We start from the raw sequence: 13903 nt of genomic DNA, 5'->3' as shown, positions 1-13903 counted from the left end.
AACAGGATAGGACCTCTGCTGTAGAAGAAGCATCCCCTGATGCAGGAAAAGTTACACAAAGCGCTCCATTGCAGGAGGTGTCAAAAGTAAGATATTAAGAATATTAGATATAATAATAATATAAGAACATTAATAAAACTTTAAATTTTTTGTAATACACAACAGTGTTATGTATAACGAAGTTTGAAAGAATAACTTAGAATTCCAAATGACATGCAAATTTAGCGTAAGGGGATGCTTTAAACTTATTAAAAAAAAATTACACTTTATAGAATTGTTTTAAAAATGACATCAAAAATAAACAAAAAGAGTAAAAATAATTGCAAATAGAGGGAAGTGACATTATAAGCTTAAAATATTTAACTTTTTAAATATCTTACCTAAAATATCTTTTTACACATCAAAACATAACTCACAATGCACTCTTTATATGACTTTTCACTGCAACAATCACTCTTTAAAACAATTTTTTTTATTCAAACACCTTATTTAGATAATAACTTTTTAAATTAATAATTAAAACAATATATAGAAGGATACATCAAAATTTAAAAAACATGACTTTTTTTAAAAAAAATATAGTGGAAATTCCATTTGAGTGCTTGACCATTATAAAAATACGGTTTGCAGTATAGTCCTAACTTTACTCTATTGTGTAATTCATTTACCAAAACTACAACTTTGTTGTGCATTTTTTTTCTCAGTTCTGTAAAAGAACAAAGTCAATAATTGGAAAATATTCCAATGCAACACTGACCAAAATTTTCAATCTTTTCATCTCATTCTGCGTTTGTCAGTCTGCAAAATCCACCATTTAGTGTTCCCATCCCCAACATAAACACACACACACACACACACACACACACACACTACACATTACACATTACACAGCAGCATAAATTGCCTGTTATCTTCCCAGGTCTATTCAAAGGCTATAAATTCTGCAAAATGCAAATTTATAAATACAGCCTGAAATGCAATTCTTGCTGAATGGCGAAGCAAAAGCAAAACTTGAAGCTTGTGTCGCTGGAAAATCACACCTCTGCGAAACAGCAAAACTTGATGCATGCAAAGCCACACAACAATTTAGCTCATCTTTAAACTGAGTCCCCAGTAATCAACAAGAGCACCTCTCAGATAAGTAAGAAGCTAATCATTTTATCAATATTCTGAGACTAGGTAAAAGGATCATGCAGTTTGCTCGACAAACACCGATTTGTGTCCTGCTCCTTTTAGATTAAACTGTACTTTTCTAAAGTTACATAATAAAATATGATACTTTTAAAAAACGTACACAATCTGAGTGAAATCCAAATGTGTTTTATTCACAGTCCTGGCACAAAAAGTTCTACATTGTAATAACCCAAGAAGGAACAAGTCAGAGAGCAAATTAACCTTAGATTTCAATCTTATTTATAGTTCACTGTATTATACGGGGATAAACTGGATATTACATTCAAGTGCTGCAGTAGAAGAAAATCATTAACATAGTTTAAAGGATAATAAAATTGAATTACAAGTTACCTTATTTAAAGTCTGTGACATTTAAAAAAATATTTGGGTGGTCAGATAGCACAGAGGTTAGAATTATTGTCACACAGAACTGGGACCATTGGTTTGATTGTGACCAAGGCACTATCTGTATGACGTTCTCAATATGCTTTTGTGGGTTTCCTCTGAGTGCTCTGGTTTGCTCCCACAATACAAAGATATACGTCTAGGTTAAAGCAGCAATCCTACATAATTATTTTTTTTCTATAAATAGCAAGTTAAGCACCTTTTAAGCATGTATCCTAGTAATTTTTCTTCTTAGCTGTTGTCCTACAAATAATTAAAACCGGAGCACCCGGAGGAAACCCACGCCAAACACGGGGAGAACATAAACTCCTCACAGATAAGGCCATGGACGGGAATTGAACTCATGACCCAAGCGCTGTGAGGCAGAAGTGCTAACCACTAAGCCACAGGCATCAGGATGCCCACTGTCTAGATTTTGTTTTCTCTAGATTATGCTCTGTTTCTAATTTCCTTAACACTCCTTTCCCCCTCTCGGATTATCACCTTATTAGTTACTTGCTTACTCCCAGTTTTTTCACCTGCCTGCTGTTAAACTCTTCCAAGCCTCCTCATACCCACAGAAATATTAACTCTATTGATTTTTAACAGTTTTCCACGTCTCTCCAACACCTTCTCTCCCCAATTTCTACATTTTCTTCCCCTCATATGGCAGTTCCTCATTTTCACCAAACCCTAACAACTGCCCTTGATCAAGTGGCTCCAGCAACACTTCATACTCCACGTAGACTTCGTTGTCAACCATGGCACACTTAAGTAACACGAAATCTGCAAAAATTCTCTCGTAAAGCGGAATGTCACTGGCGTAAATTTTGTTCCTCTAATGATTTCAGCACATATACTGCTATCTACCACTCCTATCAAAGTGCTCTGGACACTGCTAAACAAGCATACTTCCAATCTCTCATCTATGCTCAGGCTTGTAAACCCAAACGCCTTTTCAACACATTTAAATCTCTTCTCAATCCTCCCACCCCAAACCCTCTGACAACCATCAGTGCTCAGGATCTTGCTTCCCATTTCAATGACAAGATTGGCAAGATCAGACATGAATTGGTATCATCTCCCTCAACTAGCAATCAGCTCAATTCCTTTCCAGCATCCTCCGACACCCTCTTCATTTGATCCCACAAATGAAGAAGAAGTTTCCACTCTTTTCTTATCTTCCCACTGTACCTCCTGTTCTCTTGATCCCATACCCTCACAAACTTGTAGGTCCCTGTCGCAGGTGCTCATTCCACCTCTAACTAAATTCTGTAATCTCTCTCTCTTTACTGGTATCTTTCCATCACTATTCAAGCACGCAGTGATTACTCCTATTCTAAAAAAAACTAAATTCTGATCCAAACTCTCTCTCAAATTACCATCCCATCTCTCAGTTCCCATGCCCCTCCAAACTTCGAGCGAATTGCCTACACTTGCCTCACATGTTTCCTTTCTGCAACCAACCTATTGGATCCTCTTCAATCAGGTTTTAACCCTCAACACTCCACAGAGACTGCGCTGACCAAGGTTGTCAATGATCACAGCTAAAACTAAAGGTGATTACTCTCATCTAATTCTCCTGAATCTTTCTGCTGCATTCAACACGGTTGCCCATTATCTTTTCATACAGACGTTACAATCCCTTATCCCTACAACCTACTGGATCCATTTCAATCAGGTTTTCACTCGCAACACTCCACAGGAACTGCACCGATCAAGGTTGTCAATGATTTTATCATGGCTAAAATTGAAGGTCATTACTCTCTTCTAATTCTCCTGGACCTCTCTGCTTCATTTGGCACTGTTGACCACTCTCTCCTCACACAAACGCTACAATCCCTAGGTCTTCAAGACACTGTCCTATCCTGGCTCTCATCCTACCTATCTAATCGCTCTTTCAGTGTTAATTTCTCTGGAACAACCTCCACTTCACTTTCCTTTATCAGTTGTAGTACCACAAGGCTCAGTCCTAGGTCCTCGGCTATTCTATATTTACACCACTTCTCTAGGAAAACTAATAAGCTCCTTTAGATTTCTGTATAATCTCTATGCGGATGATACACAAATTTATCTATCCTCTCCTGATCTCTCACCATCTGTGTTGTCTCATGTTACGGACTGTCTTTCTGCCATTTCATCTTGGATGTCTTCTCGCCAACTCAAACTCAATCTTTCAAAAACTGAATTAATAATATTCCCACCCAAAAACAGAAGCTTCCTGCCTGACATTTCAATTTCTGTTGAGAACATGACCATAAATCCCACCCCGCAAGCTCATTGCCTAGGTGTAATCCTTGATTCACAACTGTCATTTATCCCCCACATCAACTCTATATCTAAATCATGTTACATACACCTAAAGAACATTTCCAGAATACGCACATATCTGACACAAGACACCGCAAAAACATTAATTCATGCACTCCTCATCTCCCGCATCGACTATTACAATTCCCTCCTTACTGGTCTTCCCAAAGTCAGACTTGAACCCCTACAATCTATTTTGCATGCAGCGGCTAGATTGATTTTCCTTACTAACCGTTTTTCCTCTGCTGAGCCACTCTGTCAGTCTCTACATTGGCTGCCTGTATTTCAATGAATCCAATATAAAATTATTCTACTAACATTCAAGGCCATCAACAAAATTGCAATGACATACAATTCCTCACTGGTCTCGAAATATCTCCCCTCTCGACACCTCCGTTCTGCACGAGATCTACGTCTCTACTCCACTCTCATCACATCCTCCTATTCTCGGTTACAGGATTTTTTTCGGGCTGCACTCACGTTGTGGATTTCCCTCCCTCGCACAGTAAGACTTTCCTCTAGTATTCAAACCTTCAAGCGTTCACTTAAAACCCACCTCTTCAGACAAGGTTATGATATTCCTCAGCCACCATCTTAATTTCCCTAGATTACCCTATTACCATCCTCTACACTGCTAACACAAGAAAACAACCCTCTGACCAACACTGCAACACACACACCCCACTCAATACTCTTTACCTTTGCGTTCTAGCTGGTCCATTGTGCAATATGATGTAGCACATGCCCTTGTGTTTCTAACTCCCATTGTCCTATAGATTGTAAGCTTGTGAGCAGGGTTCTCTTACCTCTCTGTCTGTATGTATTACCGAGTATTGTTTTATCAATGTTTGTTCCCAATTGTAAAGTGCTACAGAATTTGCTGGCGCTATATAAATAAATGTTGATGATGATGATGTATTTATAATCTTCAAGTATCGCGAGAACCGAGCCCCGAGATCTGACGACGTCACAATGACGTTCGGCCTCGATTTGTATTCCGAACGGGCGGGAGAGTACTCGGATACCCAAAGTTCGGGTGGGTTCGGTTCTCGGGGAACCGGAGCCCGCCCATCTCTAGTAATCCTTGACTTGTAATGATTCTTTGTTCCCCACATCAAATCTATATTTACATCATGCTGCATACATCTAAAAAACATTTCCAGAATATGTACATATTTCACACAAGACACTGCAAAAACTTTAATTCATGCACTTATAACTCACATCAACTATTGTAATTCCCTCCTTACTGGTCTTCTCAAAATCAGACTTGAGCCCCTACAATCTATTTTGCACTCAGTGGCTAGACTGATTTTCCTTGCAAATCGTTTTACACCTGCTGAATCATTCTTTCAGTCTCTACATTGGTTGCCTGTTTTTCAATAAATCAAATATAAAATTCTTCTACTAACATACAAGGCAATCAACAGAACTGCACCGACATACATCTCCTCACTTGTCTCAAAATATCTCCCAAATAGACACCTCCGTCCTGCATAAGATCTGCGTCTCTCTTCCACTCTCATCACTTCCTCCCATTCTCGTTTACAGGACTTTTTTCACTCCCTCGCACCACAAGACTTTCCTCTAGTCTTCAAACCTTCAAGCGCTCTCTGAAAACCCACCTCTTCAGACAAGCTTATAATATTCCTCTACCACCCGCTTAATCTCCCTAGGTTACCCATTTACCACCCTCTACACAGCTAACACAAGACAACAACCCTCTGACCAATATAGTTGTGTGACTGAGCATACTGCCCACTAAATACTTTGTAACCTTTGCATTCTAGCTGGACAAATATTCAATATGATGTAGTACTTACCCTTGTGTATCAAACCATTGTCCCATAGATTGTATGCTTGTGAGCAGGGCCTTCTTACCTCTACGTATGTATGTATTACCCAGTATTGTTTTATTACGGTTTGTTCCCAATTGTAGAGCGCTATTAAATCTGCTGGTGCTATATAAATACATGATGATGATGAAATAATAATGCTAGGAACTCCCACTGTTTGGAAATACTCTACCCCGCCAGCACAAAACAGGCGCTGAGTGGACAGAGTCCAGGTGTTTTGAAGCTACAAGCCCCAGCATGCTTTGCTAGTAGATAACTAGCTGATAGCTGGCAAAGCATGCTGGGGCTTGTAGTTTCAAAACACCTGGAGTGTCACAGGTTAGCCATCACTGTGTTAGGGGGATGTTGCATAAAAATGTAAGTTTAGCTAAAGTTATATTTGAATATCAAGATCAATTTCTTGGCCATAGTACAACAATTTGCTTCTATTATAAGCAGTAAAAGTTGAAAGAGATCAGAGAAATATAGCTATCTGAATTACGTACATACATAAACTGACAAGTTTTCACTGTTTAGCTTTGTCTAATTATTTCTAAATACAGATTCATTTCTTAAGGGTGGTCACCAAAAAATGTTCTCACTGGGACTTCTCAATTCAGTCTGTGCTTAAAGATCACTGTTATTATTGCCGAAGAAATCCTACCCTATGGAATGTCAGGAATTTTATATTTAACTAACAGTCTGTCTGGCAAGTAGCCCAAACTATTAGTTGGTTCAAATTCAGCTGCAATTCAACGAAATTATTTTGATCTTATTTAAAAGAATGGAAACAATCTCATCTGAAAATGAAAAAAACAAAAAACAAAACAAAAGACAGACAATGTCAATGCATTTTTCTAGTAAAGTTCCTACAGTATGTGCTTAACCTTTTGCACTGTATGACAAATTTGGATCCTTTGCGAGATCTAAATGGCCTGGGGTGGAAAACAGCGAGGCTAGGGGGAGACCAGTAAACAAGAAAAATAAAATTCAAACGCATTCTGAAATATACAATTAAAGCCTGTAGAATGCAAGTAAATAGTCACATGTGTCCCAAGAAAAGTCAATTAGACACTAATACCACTTTCATACTGCCGCCCCGGCAATATCCCGGGTTGTTAACCCGGGATATTGCCGGTGCAAAGGGCAGTATAGATAAGAAGATTCCCGGGTCGGGCGGGTTCATACTGCACCTGCCCGACCCGGGTTTTAGAAAAAAAAAAAAGTGTAAAAAATGATTTTAATTAATAAAAAATACATAACAAATGTTTACTTTACTTATTTTCAGCCAGCGGTGTCTCCGGTGCGTTGCCGGCTGTCAGGGGGACCTCTGGGTACTAAAATGACGTCATTTCTAGTCCATTAGAAATGATGTCATTTTAGTACCCAGAGGTCCCCCTGACAGCCGGCAACGCACCGGAGACACCGCTGGCTGAAAATAAGTAAAGTAAACATTTGTTATGTATTTTTTATTAATTAAAATCATTTTTTTTTACATTGACATTTTTTTTTTTACAGTATGAATGTTGAGACCCGGGAATTACCCCTCGCAAAATCCCGGGTCTAAGTCCCGGGATTTTAGACCCGGAATTTTGGGGTTGGACTATTCATACTGCACCAAGACCCGGGTTTTTCAGCGTGCCCCTGCAAAAACCCGGGTTTTTGGTGCAGTATGAATGGGGTATTACAGAGCCCGATAGTGATAAAGTTGGGTATACCCTATAGAATTTTCAGATCAATATGTTCTCTATAACGATTTTACTAATAACTGGGGGGAAAAAAAATCTCCTGATCAGCATGCCGATTCATCTGTGCAGTACACACTATACATCTGTGCTCTTCAACTGTCATAACAATCAGCGAAAAAAAGATCAGGACTCTAAACTCTATGGAGATCCTGATTGTGAGTGCATACACACTGCAGTATTGGACTGATGTCATTCCATAGCTGAACAAGATTTATAGTTCTGCTGATCAATCAAATGAAAGGATGGTCGATGCTTTGCAACGACTATTGTTCATTGTCTAAATGTACAGACTAATGCGATACCGGGCTGAGCGGTCATTTATCGGGTGTTTGGCCCAATTATTGGGAGAAAACTCTGTAGTGTGTACCCAGCCTTAGCTATTGAAATCTACTCTTCCCACTGGGCAGACTAGAATAATGTTCCTGAACACTTAATTGCTCCTGCAGGTTTTGTTTGGAGGATGTCCTATTGTGCAAACATTGCACACAAGCAGCAAGATGATTATTCCACCCAACTGCTAAACAACCAGATAAGTAGAAAATGACTGCAATGAGATAGCAGATCAGTAATATTTAATATGCTATTTCAGATAATAAAATGACCACACGTGGCAATGGTGTTCATCATACAACCCAGTTTTCAGCCACAACAATAAAACCCCATTTAACCATATTCAATAATTATTGAATATAAGACCGTACATTGTATAATAATTGTTTAATTTAGTCAAGCTGACCAAACAAAAATTAATTGTTGGCAGGGTTATAGGCTCTGACCTTTAACATTATTAAAGGATCTGATCCATTTCCAAGCAAGAAAGCAAAAATGTGTTTATTCTTTTATTGGCAACTAATAACTGGAACAACTCAAAAAGAAAATATTTATTATAGCCAACTTTTTTATCTGGTTAAAGGGTTTACAGTACTGCTTTTTGTTGCTTATTAGTATAATCACCACACAAATGTACTATTAAATAAAATGTTTTGGAAAACAGGTGTCAATAATAACTTTGGACTCTGCCAGAAGAGGAAAAAAAAGTAAGAAACAAACAAGTCTATTTCTATTGTGATTCATTTTCATGATGTTTGCATTACTATGTATTCCTCCAAGTATAGAGTATCCTTTTGTCCTAACATGCTGTCCATGTGCCTGTGTTTACTTACTGTGAAGTTCTCAGCAAGACCCAGGACATACAGGGGATTCTGTAGCAGAGATTATATCTAGAATCTTCTTGCTGTGCTCTATGGAGCCTATTTATCAAAAGGTTTCCCCCTGTAAAATCCCCAAAAACAATAGTTTTCGGGGCTTAAACACTAAATTGCCATTTATGACTTTAGTATTGCAGCAGATATCAGATATCTGCTGCTTTGCATCCCTTATTGTTTTACTGAGCACTCCCCATAACAGTGTATGGGGAGTGCTCAGTAACGCTATTTAACAATAAATGAAACTAACTTTTCAATCAAGTTAATGTACGCCAGCTCAAGCTAGTGTACATTATCATAAATGAAAAGTTTCAGTGCTGACAGACCTGCTCCGAAGAGCAGAGCTGGACAGCGCACGTGTGGAGGGATCACATGATTTCCGGTCTAGGATCCCCATTCACTAAATCTTGTACTGGCTTTTCAACATTTTTGTATTGTTGTATCGTGGTCTTGACTTTTTTTTTTTTTTTTTTAATGTCTTATAACTGTAACTAAATTTTATACACAAATAGGTTTAGACTGATCATAGTTTGGTTAAAAAGAATTAGGGTATGTAGATATTGTAAACAGCTTTCAATGCATTCAGTCTCTTCATTTACATGGGCCTATTTATCAAGACCCATTCATAATAAAGAGCTGCTTATCGCAGTGATTGAAAATCTTCTTTCACCCAAAATATGTAGAAAAGGACATTGGGGCAGCTGAGTGATTCTCGGCTCCCCAGCAAAACTAACTGGCAGTAGTAACAGGACTGTTACCACTCATAAGAAAATAAATTTTTTATTAATAAACTATTTTATCATTCTGGTAACCTCAGCCTCCTCTTATGGTGAGACATGTTAACTAGGCTTTCCCAGTGGCAGGGAGGGCTGCATAAATAAGGAAAAGTTCTAAATCAGAACAGAATTCCTGACTCTGGAACTAGAAGCCAAGTCAGGGACACTACACTGCTGCATTTAGGGCTTTTCCCTGTTTGATAAATAGACCTCTCATTCTAAAATGTGATTAAGTTACTTGGTTAACCCAAATGAGACTAATTAACACATTTAAAAATAGTCTTGCGTATATACCTTTATCTGAAGTAGAGTGTGTTTATAAGAAAAATAAGCATGCAATTAACGAAACAGCATTAGTTCAGAAGTCAGGCAATTGTGAAAAAATTCAGGAAGCCCAAGGTGAAACTAAATATTTATCTCTAGGCATTGGGAGCGATCATGAAATCATCAATCAATGTTGGTGGTAACTTTATGGGGTTTTTGAGCAGGTTTATATTTAGAATAGATTTCAACCTCTTTGTTTAGCTTAATGCTGAATTTCTGCCATAGCACTTGAACCACAGATATAATATTGCTAAAATATTGTATCATTTCTTTTGCCACCAGATTTTGATGAGTAAATTTGCAGTCTGGAGAAGTTTAAATGGCTGCAGGTAGAAGACACTTTATTGATCTTTAACCTCAAATCACTACCAGCAGTACTTGCAATTTATTGTTAAAAAAAAAAATGCCACCACATATGAAAAACAGCTTCTCTAAGATCTGCGTTCTAGTGATATGGCTGTCCCCAGGGGCAAACGCAGGATTCGAGGAGGAGGGTTTCCACGCCACGATACAAGTGGACGTGTAGAGTATGTGTAGGGTCGTGGCTACACACACCGTGTGAAACACACAGATACATACACAAACATACATAAACATACATACATAAACACACAGATATGTAAGCCGTCACATACACACATATACATAAACACACAGGATCAAACACACAGATATGTAAACTGCCATATACACACACACACATACACACATTCTTACCTTCTGCTGCTGCCTCCTGCATTACACCCATGCTGGCTGTGTGGGAGGAAGGGGCGGGGCCAAACTGCCGGCAGAGAGCTGTCTGTAACTCCTATCAATATCTATACTTTGACTTGTGCCATTGAAAGTTAGCGTAATAAATCGCTTTGTTTGATCATGAATTTTCCACCCAAGGCTCTTATATTAAATTAGAAGTAATATGCAAAAGTGATGACTCACACAAAATACAGTATTTTTTTATTATTTTATTTATTGATTTTTTAGAATAAGTCTACCAGGATGAAAGGCAACTTATTTTAATTTGAAATGTAAAATTGAAATTATATTTAATAAAACTTATATTATGGTATTAATTCTGGTAAAAATTAGAAATACAAATATTTACAATACACATACAGATAACTGAAGTATTGTATTTATTTCACCTTTATGCTAAAAAGCAAAGGGCAGACATATGTACACACATGCACATTTCAAGGACATAAAAATGATTTGCTTTTTTTCCCTCTTAATGTTGCTAAGGTAAATGGGTGTTTGTCTGAGATTGTCTCAAAGTTAAATCGTCTAGTTAAGTAATAAAACCGATGTCTCATTCTTTGTTTATGTATTTGGTATTACGCTTTATGGCAGGTGACTGTGGGTCAGACATTTGTTATGTACTTCTGCCCTAGAGATCAAAGGTCTTTACATTCTATTTCTCAACTTGAAAAAAATATCTCTTCCTTAATGGATTTTGCACGTAGAGTTCAATAATATTATAGTACACACTTAACCTTTAGCTTTAAAGGTTCCAATGAAAACATTGTGCATATGTCTCATAACACTATTTTGCTATATAAAAATGGTTACATTACTTAATATACTTTATTACTCTTTTTTGAACATGTAAAGCATAAATAGTATATTAATGTGATTGAGGTACAAAAAAATGTGGTAAAATGATGCACACTTTATACTAGACATGGCAAAAGGGTTGTCTCTTTTTTTGGACTAGTGCAAAACCATGATTTCCTTTTTGCTAACCAATATTATTGGAAAGAGATAAAAGGGTGGAGAAGCTACATTTTCAGGGATGTTCCTTGGTGCAGAGGTCCATTTGCATTCAAGGAAAAAGCACTTGATTCTTGTACCATAGCTGTTGGAGAACTGCTGTGATCTTATACTTTTAATAAGACAAATCATTTCGGACACTGTGTAATACAAAAACAAACCAACAGGCAGCTCCCTTCCTCCCCTCTAAGTCCCACACCATACCCAGCTCTAGACAGTATAGGTGCACACCTCCAGACACTACCAGGCCCACGCTGCAAAGCAGTGCGGCTCTTCCCAAACCTGGGATGTGAATGCCAGAATATTTTGCAAGAGAGGATCCACTGTCAAATATACTGGGACCAAAGGCCACTACCCTATTATATTTAAAAAATAAAAATAAAAATAAACACTTAAAATAAATTTTAATTGAATAAATGACAAGAAGAAAACCACACCCATGAATTGCAGGAAGTGTTAAGCACTTGACCCTACTATATGAAGATACCTGACAGATTCTGTCTTTTTATTTGCTCAATTTCACAATACTTAACGGTGGCCACATGTGGTAAGTTTGTTATATAATAATTTGGCCTATTTTGACAATCACAGATGGGTCATTTGTGGCCAAAAATACAGTTTACTGGTGTCAACTGGTTGAACATGTGTACAGTCTCACTTGTTCAATTCAGCCACCCACAGATGCAGCCAAACAGATACAGATCTAGCAGAAGAAATCAGACCAAAGGGCCAGATCGGAATGTGTGCGCTATTGTACCGCCAACTTACCTAAAGTAAATGTAGCCCTGGTGACAAATGAATGGGTGCAAGACCATCTCTCAGATGAAATAATTTTTATCACAACTTCACCATCCAGCATAGTCCTTGGTTTTATCAATTACATTTGAAGCATCACATACATGTTTCCCAGAACAGATATTCTCTCTGACTGGGACTGTCTCTTGCTCTCCTTCACTCTACCAGGACCAGTTCACTTGCTCTGCTCTTCCGTCACTCCAGGGTATCGCACTCCACTCTCTGCTATTCCCTGTCACACTCAACGTTCAGGTGGACAGACTCTGTTCACGCACGCATTGTCTGGATGTCTCTCCGAGTAATATATCCACATTCATGTCACTCGACTCTTCAACACGTCAGGCTGACAGCACCTGTTTTGTCTACACCTTTCACGATTACATGGCAACTCATTGACTATGATCTTTGACTCCTCTAGACATCACTTGTCTCCATAACCTCCCTCTTGGTATGAAGGCTGACTGACACTCAACATACGGCATTACATCCTACCCCAACTTCAGTTTGAAGAGAACAAAATACCTTGAAGGTAAGCTTGTGTTACCAATAGAGAAGGTTTCCTCTGAAGGACGACATTTTTCCCTGGGCACCGAAGCAGGTATCTAAATACTCTTAATCCCCCAATACACAAGGTCATGTCCCAAAAGCGGCAAGCTCACCAAACACATCACTCAGGGGCATAACACTTACAAGCGGTTATTACATACATATGAATAGCCATTTTTTTCTACCTAATCCTAGAGGAGGGAGAAGGGTTCTAAATTGCGATAAAATAGAATCTGGCAATGTTTAACATATTTTTGTAATTTTATTAAACCAGTGCTTTTCAAAAAAAATAAATCCATAACGCTAAAATTTGATTGGACGTTGCATTCAAAATAACAAAAACATGTTTTATCTACCTTTGATGATTAATATTTTCCAATTTTTTTCATGAAGATATAAACATTGTATTTTGCCAATATACAAAAATGTAAGCCATCTAAGATACATTTTGGCTATTGTACAGCAAGGTTCCAGTTATTAATAATTTTCCCTTTACTTGCATTACTGGATATCATAAAAATAGTATTTACACATCATGTAAAACAGAAATAGAATCAACATTCATCTGGTGATGTGAACAGATTAAATATATGATAAAATACACAGATTAATGAACTTCAGCAAGAGAGAGAAAACACAGTCTCTTAAAAATTAACATTTAAAAAAATAAAATCTTGAATAGCCATTAAGTATTGTACTTACAACAATATCTTTTCCTGCCCACTTGCATTCGTCCCTTCGAGTGTTTGTTACAGGCCAAATAATCTAAAAGATATGCAGGAAAAAAAATAAATTAATTTTCTACATTCAGTATTGAGCAATATTGAAATTTGACTTTCAAACTTACATGTAAAGTTTCTTGAAACAGTGAATATTTTCCAATTAGCATAAAATATTAAATATGTTTAGTTTAAACGCAGCAAGCCCTACCTTTACCATTATCCAACTACCCAGACCAGTGTCACAGCAATGAACTTGGAGACTTAATGAAAACCTACTTCAGATCCCATATTGTAAGACACAATTAGAATCCTCTATTG

At 37.6% G+C, this 13903-nt stretch overlaps 1 protein-coding gene across 2 annotated transcripts in view; it reads right to left on the bottom strand.

Annotated features, from left to right (window-relative positions):
- Positions 1 to 13903, bottom strand: part of SEMA3A (semaphorin 3A) — a 173121-nt gene that overhangs the window by 90917 nt on the left and 68301 nt on the right. For both annotated transcript variants that reach the window (XM_075208693.1, XM_075208694.1), the window contains exon 3: positions 13566 to 13628. In XM_075208693.1, the coding sequence (XP_075064794.1) occupies positions 13566 to 13628 (63 nt within the window). The remainder of the gene's footprint in view (positions 1 to 13565; positions 13629 to 13903) is intronic.

This window comes from Mixophyes fleayi, chromosome 4, assembly GCF_038048845.1.
Source record: "Mixophyes fleayi isolate aMixFle1 chromosome 4, aMixFle1.hap1, whole genome shotgun sequence".
NCBI lineage: Eukaryota > Metazoa > Chordata > Amphibia > Anura > Limnodynastidae > Mixophyes > Mixophyes fleayi.
The sequence above is the reverse complement of the archived record's forward strand: the minus strand, read 5'-3'. Positions and strand labels throughout refer to the sequence as shown.